The sequence below is a fragment of the Aquila chrysaetos genome, chromosome 6 (assembly GCF_900496995.4).
Source record: "Aquila chrysaetos chrysaetos chromosome 6, bAquChr1.4, whole genome shotgun sequence".
NCBI classification, from domain to species: domain Eukaryota; kingdom Metazoa; phylum Chordata; class Aves; order Accipitriformes; family Accipitridae; genus Aquila; species Aquila chrysaetos.
In genome coordinates, this window is record NC_044009.1 from 39722438 (window position 1) to 39733807 (window position 11370).

The 11370-nt window shown below is 38.3% G+C and overlaps 1 protein-coding gene across 11 annotated transcripts in view; it reads left to right on the forward strand.

Annotated features, from left to right (window-relative positions):
* The window catches only part of EPB41L5 (erythrocyte membrane protein band 4.1 like 5), a 61348-nt gene that overhangs the window by 25551 nt on the left and 24427 nt on the right, over positions 1-11370 (forward strand). For 10 of the 11 annotated variants that reach the window (XM_030018770.2, XM_030018773.2, XM_030018771.2 and 7 more), the window contains exons 11-16: positions 1443-1512; positions 2223-2392; positions 3530-3636; positions 4319-4346; positions 6767-6809; positions 7919-8034. In XM_030018770.2, the coding sequence (XP_029874630.1) occupies positions 1443-1512; positions 2223-2392; positions 3530-3636; positions 4319-4346; positions 6767-6809; positions 7919-8034 (534 nt within the window). Of the gene's footprint in view, positions 1-1442; positions 1513-2222; positions 2393-3529; positions 3637-4318; positions 4347-6766; positions 6810-7918; positions 8035-9106; positions 9180-11370 lie in introns of all 11 variants that reach the window. The other variant, XR_003924013.2, reaches the window with a different exon arrangement.

The window sequence follows — 11370 nt, forward strand, 5'->3', positions numbered from 1 at the left end:
ATACTTGTTTGGGATATGAGAGCACTGTGAATACTAGGTACCTGCAGAAATATTGTTGCCTGTGTTTTTGTGGTGTCCAAAAATACTCTTTTTTTTTTTTTTTTTTTTTTAACATTCTTGGTTGATATGTTAATAGGCTGTATATGTGTGCCGTGCTAGAGGCGAGTAAAAGGTGGAATAACTTCAGGATGTTTTTATTTTTTTTGTAGTGTGTTTGTTGTTGTATTTTGTACTAGAATGCCTTGGAAGTAGAGTATGCACCCAGTCAGTGAAATGATGCTTCTTCAGGTGTTCTAGCCAAGTGTTAACACCTTACTGTTGAAAAAGAGGCAGAAGGCATAGTACTAGTGCATTTTTTACATACAATGTCATCTGAGCAGGCTTTTCATTAAGAAAATGTCTCTTTGTGCCTAGTAAAGGGCAGAAATGTCTCTTTCTGCCAATCAGTCAGGACTACTTAAAAACAACCAACCAACGCTAAACACCCTCCCCTCCCCCCGCAAAACCAGGTCTATGTATAGTCAGGGGATATAGAGCTTCCTTTAGTTTTTATGAACACATGCTTCTTTATCTGTCAAATACCTCAATAACACCCCATGGTTTCTTAGAAGCATTCTGATGAAATTTTGCGGGCTTTATATTGCATAAAACACAAGATGGAGAGCTTCCTAGCTAGCATATTTGGGTCTGGGTACACAGGCATTTATGGATTTTTAAATGCTTTATTCTGTAATTCCTATCCAGTCTTTCAAAACTGGTATACAAAGAGTGAGTGGGCAGATGATGAGGTGAAATTTCATCATATGAATAGTTAGTTTGGGTTGGCCCAGTCCAATTTTATAAACTTCTCCAAAAAACACTCACTTGGTAGCAGAAATGTTATCTGTGTGTCTTGTCCCTCCACCATCAATTCTGGGTATATTTTTGGTGGGCGGGAAGGGGGGAAAGTGCTTGCATTTTTGTGTCATGTCGTGTTCACGTTGTTCTCTTTGGCTGGGATTTTCTGAAACAGAGTCATCATAGGAATTGATCTGTGATATATTGTACAGTGATTTACATTTCTTTAACAAAGCAGAATTATTTTGGCCTGCCTTTGTGTCTTTCTGAGTTCAGTCTTGTGGGTTTGTGGAAGAGTAGGCAAGCAGGAGTATTTGGGTGGAGTTTGATTTCAGTTCAAGTAATTATTATTTTAAGTTCCGATAAAATTATCTCTTTAGAAGTTGCTGACTTCTTATCTTTAAGGTTTCTAATTAAGTGTTAAATTTTGAAGTGATACATTGATATCCACAGTATAATCAAGCCCTACTACGTGGACTTAAGACACCCACAAAAACAGAAAAAAAAATTTTTTGTAGAAAGGCTTGGGCCAGCATGTTGAACATACCTCTCGGTGAGTTACTAAGAGAGTTAGACATAACCTGCTTTTTCTGTTCATCTTGCAGGCCAAAGATAACAAGGCTTGACTTCAAGAAGAACAAACTCACTCTAGTTGTTGTTGAAGATGATGAACAGGTAGATAACTATCTGTTAAGTTACATCTCAGTCTTGATTATACAGTACTAGTTTATATAGTCCTGATCTCTTTCTTTATATTTAAGTTTTGAGAATTAACGTGGATGCCTTGCAAGATTTTTGATTGTGACTTGGGGGGAGGACTTGGGACTTAAGTATAAAATAAATAGGCTCAATTACTTTTTTTTCTCACCCTGTTTTTAAAAGGGGAATACCTTGTGAAACTAGTGTAGACCAGATAATTTGGAAACAGCGTGCATTGTGCAAGAAAGTTTAAAAAAGGGCTATGTACCACATGTAGTGGAATAAATTCCTTAAGCAGGTACCAGAATTGTTCCCATGGGAAGAAATCACACAGAGCTGAGGTAATAAAAATGTGAGCATTTGTAATTTGAGGAGATCAGATTTGGAAGTGAGACCATGTTAGCCTCATTGAGAAGTACCTTCCTATTATAATGATGTCTTTAATTTATAGTTATTCAGAGGTTTGACTTATTAAATATATGAACTCTAGCCCTTTCCAACTTTAGACAATGGAGCAGTTGTTTATTAAAGCTTCTGAAAAGGCTGGGTTTTTTTGTTCTGCCTAAAATATTTTTTTAAGCATACATTTCAGTATTCAGTAAAAAAATTTATTTGGCTTGCATTGAATTGTAGCTTTGCTTTACTCAAGCCCTTGTAAATCATCAGTGTGCTTTGTGTGCTTTAAGGGAAAGGAGCAGGAGCACACTTTTGTCTTTAGACTGGATCATCCCAAAGCCTGCAAACACTTGTGGAAATGTGCAGTGGAACATCATGCCTTCTTCCGGCTCCGAGGTCCTGTCCAAAAAGGCTCAAGTCGATCAGGCTTCATTCGGTTAGGATCCCGGTTCCGATACAGGTCAGTGTCACCTGTCATTTAGCACATATCTTCTGTCATTTCTTGATTTTCTTGGATCATGTGTGGGACATATCCTAGGACATATAGAGCAATGAAACTTGCAAGCTGAGTGGGTTGCATTATTGGTTTTATTAAATCATACGGATTTTCCCCCTGCATTTTCTGATTTATCTTTAGGTGATTCTGGTCTGTGCAGTAGGAAGCCAAAGGTTTCTCGAGGTTTATGTTCCTTACATAGCGTATATAGTACATTGTGTTTTATAGATCACTTCATCTTGAAAGCCCACCCTTTTTTAAATGAACCACAGAGGATGGATGATTGACTTGTGCAGTTGGGGACACGGCAAGTCTTTTGACTCCTGAGTTCCTGACCGTTTGAGTCACGGTAGTGCTTCAGAAGCCTAAGATAATGCCTATTCCATGTTAGGCACTACTGGTGCACGTAACAGACTTCCGAAAGCCTTGTGGCCCCAGACGAGTCTGCAGGATGCTGTCAGTTGCCCCACCAGAGTTGGTGAGAACGTATGGAAGGGGTGGGGCGTGACCCCAGGCAGTATGCATATACTTTGCTTCCATTTCCAGCAACTGTAGCAATCCCATCTAGTCTGCTTCAGAAAGGGTCAGTGGTACCACGGAGTCAGCAGAGCATGAGGCTGCTACTGCCTTGGGGGCAGAGTCTGGCCAAACTGGGGGGAAAAATACTTGCCTGGGAACAAGAGCATCTAGATGCTGGTTTTTAGTCCTTTGTCATCTTTCTCTGTGACCTTTGGCAACATACCTTAAGCTTTACTCGCTCCTAGAATTTTCAACCTCTCCCAAACCGCATGCACTGTGACCACAGAAATACGCAAAGGGCAAATGTGCTTTTTCAGCAACTTAATGTTTAAGGAGTCACTGCTTCAGCCTTTTGTCTTGGGAAAATGGGGTGAAGATTAGGATGTTTGTAAAACTCCTTCCCTTTTTTATGAAGGGCCTTCTGAGGTGTTAAGTTTGGGATTTTTTAATAGAATTGAGATCAGATTATTAAGCTATGAATTTAAAATAGAAGTGTGACGTTTTGATGAGCAGTGTCTGTATTCTGTCATTAAAAATAAGTGATTTATTTTATTGTTTTGTATTCTCACATGGCATTGTTAGTGGGAAGACAGAATATCAAACCACCAAGACCAACAAAGCCAGGAGATCAGCATCCTTTGAAAGAAGGCCCAGCAAGAGGTATTCAAGACGAACACTGCAAATGAAAGGTAAAAGACCTTCTGTTCTGAGAAGTATAATCTACTGTGAGAATCAAATAATGATATCCTTTAAAGGTTCTGTGTAGGAATTCTTCTGTAGCTGTTTGCCCTTCTCTTGAATTTTCAAAATTAGGTTTTCTTTGACTTATTTGGGAGACCACATGTATTTATCAGAAAAAGCTTGTGTCCAAACCATGTCATTCTAGCTTGCCTAGCAGGTGAAACATGCGTGAATATTGCACAGTAAGTCTGTATGAAGATGGAAAACTTGGGTCCAGGAAACAGCGGTATATTAATGATAATACTTGAAATTTATGAATCAAGTTTCAAATTTTTGTCATTGAGATTTTTTAATAGTTCCTAGGAGTTGCACTCTGTTGTGACAACCTGACAGGATGTGATACCTTGTTTTTTATTCCCACTCTTGCATGGGTCAAGCGTGACCTCCATGCATGCTTTCAGATACTTGCTTAAATCTGACTCTTTGGTTTGCTCTTCAGATTTTTTAATTTTATTTTTCCAATATAGAATTTTGTTTTTCACACATTATACATGGAAAACATGCAACTTTAGCTCTTTTAATTGCCTACTTTTAAGCAGTGCTAGACTATTTTTATTAATAATATACTTAATATTTAACTGATAACCTAATTACAAGTTAAATTTTAATTAACACTTTATATTTTTGCAGGACATGCTGCTAAACTTGAAGAAACAAGGTAAGATGCATTCCAATATTTAAATTTCTCTTTGATGTTTGCCACCTGTACTTGAGCACATGTCTGCAGAAGGAGGTTATAAGATTAGTTAAATGTAGAGAGCGTTAACCTCTTTAACTGTGGTTTTGCTGAGGGTTTTGTGTTTGTTTGCTTTACATAAAACCTACTGTTCGAAGCAAAGCTCCTGTGTTGCTGTCACATGGAAGATTTTGCCAGACTTGCTTACTAGCAGGCAAAGGGGTTTGTTTATGACTAGCTGTGATTCTTGCTGGATATGAGCTGTAGTTCTGTGTGCTGCTGTGTAAAGAGATCCGGTGAAAGCATGTGAGGATGTCTTCTTTCTGAAATCTGCCTACTCTGCGTATGTGACTGAAATACATAAGTGAAGATCAGAGACGGGCAAAATACAGTAAAATAAATATTTGAAATATGGTGGTGATTTTGTATTCTGTACTATACTTGCATTTTTTTAATATACTTAAGTATTTATTTGTATATATTTATACTAAATTATTCATGATCAACACTGAGGGGGAGGGCTTTTGGTTCTTTATTTCTGTACCTAGATTCCTTCTGCATGTGTAGGTTCATACTTGCTGTTGCAATATAAAATACTCATATGAATCTGAATCATACAGGTTTCATGCCCCTCCTTAAGGGAAGAGAGGAAACCAGGCTAAAAAGAATTACCTGGTAGCGAAGGAACTAAGTCACTCAGTTCTGGCTTCTGTCCTTTGCCCTAATAAATTGTGAACATTGCAATAATCAATTGCAACCAAATTATTTTCAAAAAGTAGATACTCGTAGATGTTAAGCATCATGACAGTCAGGAGCTGGGTAAGGAATGTTGAAATAACATGTCAAAACAACAGGCTTAACACAGCCATGTGTTTTCTGTTTGTAGCAGCAGGGTTGATTCTTGCACGAGGGGGAAAAGTCGAGGAAGTGTGGGGACGAGGCTGCAGTTATTATAGTGGGGGTCTCTCTGTGACCTTCTGTATTGTCTTTTCTTTTTATAAAATGGGGAAGTACTCTTCAAAACTGGGTGTCATTAAAGTGCTTAAGGATCCTCTGCATGCAAAATGTGACTGTCTGATTAATTAGTACTCTTGTCATGCTGTGTTGTCATGCCCTTCTCTGAGTTTCATGCTGCTTAGGTCATTCTGAGGGTGGGAAGAGAAACTTCGTATGCAGTTTCTCCTTCTGATAAGACAGTGATCTTCTGATCTGCACCTAGGTGTGGCACTGTTATGTTAGTCTCCAGAGCAATCTATGCCATTTCTGAAACTCTACACTCGAGCGTTGCTAATTGAAATGCATCATGAAAGATGTATGTTGTTCCATTCTTTTATGTTAACTCAGCACAGGGAAACGTGCTACCCAGAAGGCATTCCTTAATATTTCTGTTAAATGTGCACTATTCTGTGGTAACCTCCACGTTCTCTCAATAGAGAAGGTGCGAAGCTGGGAAACAGGCAAGGAAAAGCTTGTTTGGTCTTGACATTATGGTATTTAAGTAAAATAATTCTAAAGAATCGCTGAAGTAGATACAGAAATCTATTTGAATTGTCAGCTTGCCAGGTTGGATAGCTATTGTCCAGACTGTAAATCAGAAGATTAATGGGTTGTAGGAGACTGGAACCATTTTTTAAAAGATTAGAAGTCTGGGAAAAAAGTTTGCTTTGCATGAGATTTGTAGTGCATAATTATTGTGCAGGATGTTAATGCTTTTAAGTCTCTCAAAAATGTGAAAATGTGAAATGTCTCTTGCAGATTCAGACATCATCAGAAATAGGGATATGGGTCTTATTTATTAAATATACTAAATATTTAATAATATAAAATTATTATTAATGCTGTGCTAAGCTGCTGTGCGCATAATTTTGAATAGCTGCTTTTAAGACTGAAGCAGTAATTCAGTCCATTAGAGGTTGTATGCAGAAGAAACTCAATTAATTTTTCTGATAAACTTTGTGATGTGAAACTTCAAATCAGAAGAGTCCTAGTTATGGAACAAATGTAGTATCTACAGCATGTAAGTGAGGTTTCAACAGTGTCACATTTTGCTGGGTGTTTAACTAAAACTTATATTGGTTTTGCTTTAAAAGTGCCCTGCCTTACTGCTTAATCAGGACGACTTTCTAAACCAAAGTGGTTTAGGAAAGGAAGAGGAAGAACCAGATGAATTACAGATAAACTACAGCTTGAACAAATAAAAAATAATGTGATACCCTTAGTTACCTAGAATGAGGCAGCTGACCTAAACCATAAGTTTTTAAGTTTTCTTCTGACAACAGTTAAGTACTTTGGAAAGATCTTTGTTAGACTTTGTGTGTGTTTCTGAAAATCCTTGCAGTTCTGTCAGCCTGCAGAAATAGTTTGTTGATCTGATTCTGATTTAAATGCTTTTTGTCTTTCAGTACTGCAAACAATGCTGTTAGCAACCAAACTAATGGATCACAAGTAAGGACTCTCATTCTTTTTAAAGGCAGTTTGTATGTATTTCAACAGGTTTGAGGATTTTGTTACTCGTCCTTAAAATCCAGTGATTGACCAATTGAAACTTACAAATGGTTAACTACTAAATTGCATGCCAAGAAATGACTACTAATTTACAAGCAAGATAATTGGTTAATTTAGCTGGCATAAGGAAGATACCTCATGCCCCAGTACTATAGAAACTATGCTATTTATAGATACAGATTTTCATAGCTACACAAAGTACCTTTGTCTGAGGGTTGTTATTATCCAAAGCACATTAATTCTATATGCTAAGTAACAAAAATAAAGGGGACGCAATTCATCAGCAGCTATGTTGATTCCTGGTTACAGTATTTTTTCTCTGAAAGAGGGGAATGCACCATCAAATAAAAGAATACACTGTTAGCAAAAATCCAGTGTTTTCTGAGTTTGAGAAGGAAGTCAGTGACTCCTGTTCCCTCAGTACTTGTACACAGAATACCTTGTTTCACTGAAAACGGATGTTAGTGTAAAGTAACTCTCCTTCTGAGTATCAAAAAACAGGACTTGGAGTTTGGAGAGACCCTGTCTTGCTTTCTGGAGCCTTTCAGATGCCGAGTGCAACAGAAAGGGTCACATACTGGTGGAAACGGGATTATGGTTTGTTTTAACATTAAAATGCTCAATCTCCGCTGATAGATCGCTGCTTTGCCCAGCCTTTTGCCTTCTATGGAAAAGGAGTTGTTTTTTTCAGGAGCAGTTATGTTTCAAATGACAATCCAAAGGCCTGCAACCCAAAGGTATCTATTGTTATTGCAAAGTTATATACAGAAGGAAAGCATTACTGCATTAATTTAAAAAGGACACAGCAGGCTGTAGCTTTTTACTGAAATCTTTGAGCAGCCTAGGATTCATTATGAGCCCAGTACTGTGTGCGGTACTGGGAAAGACTGGGCATAGGTATCCAGTGCTGTGGAAGTAATGGAAGACAGCAGCCTTACTTTAGCTTTGTGCTTAAGGAGAAGTGGTGATAATGTTTTGCTATGTGTAATGTGTCATCGCTTCATTAATGTGTGTATAATAACTTACTTGTTTATATTCTGTCTCCAAAGAGCTGGAATGCAAAGCCAAACCTACCTGTCCTAACAGTCGTTCCTTCTGCCCCAGTCTTAGTGGAAATAGAAAACCTCCCAAGGAGCCCAGGAGCCAGCCAGCAAGACAAGAAGTGGTACGTTCTGCTTTGCTGGGAAATGAATTTTGCTTCTTTATGCATGATTTGAGTGGCTTTTTCTTTATCTGCTCTTAAATAAGGGGCCATCCTTGTATCTTTAACCTAAGTTGACAGTTAAGTTAATGATGATACAGCCAATTTGTTGCTGTCAATGTAGTGTGGGGAGGTGAGGACAACAGGCTTAGTCACTACCAACCAAAAGGAAATTTCTTCAGGGGCTGAAGAAGTGATTAAATCAGGAACAGCATTTTCAAGTCTTGGAGAGAGCTGGGTCCTTCTCATTTGCCATAATACTCCTTGTAACCCTTTGCTTGGTATCATGGGGCCCAAGGACCTTGATCCTTAACAAAATGCAGAACCTTGTAAACCAGTATCCCTGTGAATCTTTTGAACCTTTTGAAATGGGCAAGCTGATTTTTTTTTTCATTATCTTGGGTAGAATGGGAGCTTGAGGAAAATGACACAAGCTGAAGATAAGAGCTTTGATTTCGTGTAATCAGAGTATTTGTTTTATGGATTGGATGCATCTCAAAATGAGGATGGTTTGTTTGAAGATAAATGTACATATCATTTGTCTTTTCTTAAAGTAATTCTATACTGCAAAGCTATTTCAAAACCAAAACTGACATATATCAACCCAGTACTTGTGCACACATCGTCTTAACTTATTCAGCTTCTTGTGCATTCAGAGGGAGTATAGCTTATCTTAGAAAGGTAATTCTTGTTTCTGCGAGACTCTCCAGGAGCAGCAGCAGTGGAATGGGGCAACACAAAAGCTCTTATCCTAAGCAGTTTCATCCCTCAAGAGAAAAGGTCCTTCTCCCATTGTCAGGCATATAAACCTGCTTTGCTTCAGTATCTCTTAAAAGTAGATGATACCTGTTTCTAACGGTGTAATGACAAATATACTTCAATTTCGTAAATCTTGTTGATTAAAGACTTTTAATACTATGGATTTTGGATTATAAGGGGGATGGTAATTCCGCTTTATATGTTGCATTTTATTGAAGTTTCAATCGGAACATATGATCAATGCTGTTTTTCTTTCTTTTGCCCTTGATTTGTCTAGTATCTGAAATCTGTGCTTGTCTATGATGAGATCCTGTTGATCGCTCGATTCCTTCCATGGTGGTGGGTGAAAGGTGGTGGTTTCTTTATTCTTCAGCATTCTCAATATGGTTTTGTTTTTATTCTTTGGTCTAATTGCAAGATGCGTGCTAGAAACTGGTATTTCCTTTGGTGGAAATGTTCGACTCTTGCTCCAAACAGCTCTTCTTGGGTATCTGATTCGTGCTAGCATTCTTGCTAGTATTTGCAAGGCTTCTGTTGCTTATTGAAACCCTGCTGCTTTTGTTCAGAAGCAGAGAGGACTGTGTAGCCAATCTGTTTCAGTGTTGGTCTTGGTACGCCTGTTTTAGGATTAAGAACTTGAGCCTGTCTGTCTTAACATTGTCAAGAAATCTAAGCTTACACGCCCGCTGCTGCAGTATGTAGCCTTTCTATAGAACACTGGGAGTGAATATAAAATATACCTGCATGTAACCCAAAACAGTATGCCATAAAGAAAACGAGCTTCGTGGCAACTGATGTGTTTTAATCGAGAGTGTAATGCTTGTACTGTGTGTGTGTTATGTTTCTTATAGACATATCATTATTATCGAAGGCAGTTGTCTTCTGACAAAGAGGTTTTAACGTGTTCACTGGAAACAGTACTGCCTGTAATGAAGGGCAAATCCAGCTGTAGGAAGAAGACAACAGTTTGGAGCTGAGTCATCAGTTGAGCTACATTCTGGTTTCCTAGATGGGAAGTGGGGTTAGGTTAATATAATTGCCAGAACATACATATTTATTGCAGGGGCTGTGACTTGGCTATTGCGCCTTCAAGTCTTGGTGTCTCGATGCTGCTAATAAGATCTCTTTTCAACTGCTACTGTCTTTAATTGGCCTGTTTCTGCATGAATTATCTTTGCTTTCTGTCAGAAAAATAGTCTTCTTTTAGAGAGAGTTTGCCAAGGATTGTTGAGAACACCAAAATCTTTTCGACTGGAGATTTTTGTAGATGGTTAGATTGAAGGGGTTTAGAAGTAAGGTCCCGACCTCATGAGTTTCTGTACTCTGCTTGGCAGATGCCTGTATTGGCTACCTTGCAGCTTAGATCCCTTCCTAATTTCGATGTTTCCTTTAATTTAAAATGTTAATGCTGCAGTTGCCAGCAGCAATTGTGCCAGATTGTAGAAGGTACTTTGCCAGATAGGAAGGATTTTAGTGGGTTGTTTTTTTTTTCTTTGCTCCATTCCAGTAAAATTGTCAGTACAGGAAAACTGTACTGGTCTGCATGGTCTGAAAATGGTCTGGAACATTAGCTGCAAGGCTGGGAAGCCTAATACACAATCAGTGTCTTTCTAACTTTAGTCTTTTCTCCAGAAGCTGTTTCTGTGCTAAGATAGGACAGGAGACAAAGATTTAATAATTTTTTCCTTATTGTGGAATAAGTAGGGGGGGGGTTGTTTGTTTGTTTGTTTGTTTTCATTTGGTTGGTTGTTGGTTTTTTTGCTTGCTAGTGGATGTAGCTTTCACTTAACCACTTAAATTAGAGAAATGGGAAGATAATGTAACAAACTGTTGAGGATTGGAGCCTTCAGTATTCATGAGTCACTTACTCAGCATATTTCACAAAAAACAAAACTTTGAATTTACCCATGGGTGACCTTTGTATAAATCCTCTCTCTCTAAAGGAGGACTATCCCTGAGCATTAATCATTTACCACTGTTGTGAATCCTGCATGCTTTTCTGCTTCCCTGCCTTAACACATGTGATCTTCCAACTCATGTGCTGGCTGCTTCGCTGTTCTGACTGGGCTGGGAGTTGTTAGACCAGACTTTCTGAAACATGAGAAGGTAGAATTTGAGCTGGGGGCTGTGCAGGACCCCTCTAGATGAGCAGCAACAATGTTTCCACTTTGTTTAGATTTGGGTCATTAAATAGAGAATTTTACATTAAACTGAAAGAATATGTTTGTTTTGGGAATTTCCTTGCTTAAGTAGTTTAGGAGAGAGAGCTTTTTTCCAAGCACTTTTTTGATACCTGACTGTACCTTGCATCAGCCTCTCCTAAAACATACCAGTAGAGAATCCTAGTACAACAGATAACAGTTAACAGATCATTGTCCATTTTTTAAAGTCTTAAAATTCAGCTGTTTCAGTAAATTGCTTATCCCTGCTGCTTTGGAGATGCTTGTGCCTAAAGCCTTATAGCTTTCTAGCTAAGGTCTCCTGCATAAAAATACTTTTCAAAACATTGTTTAAAGTGATGAGTGTCCTCCCCTGCTCCTC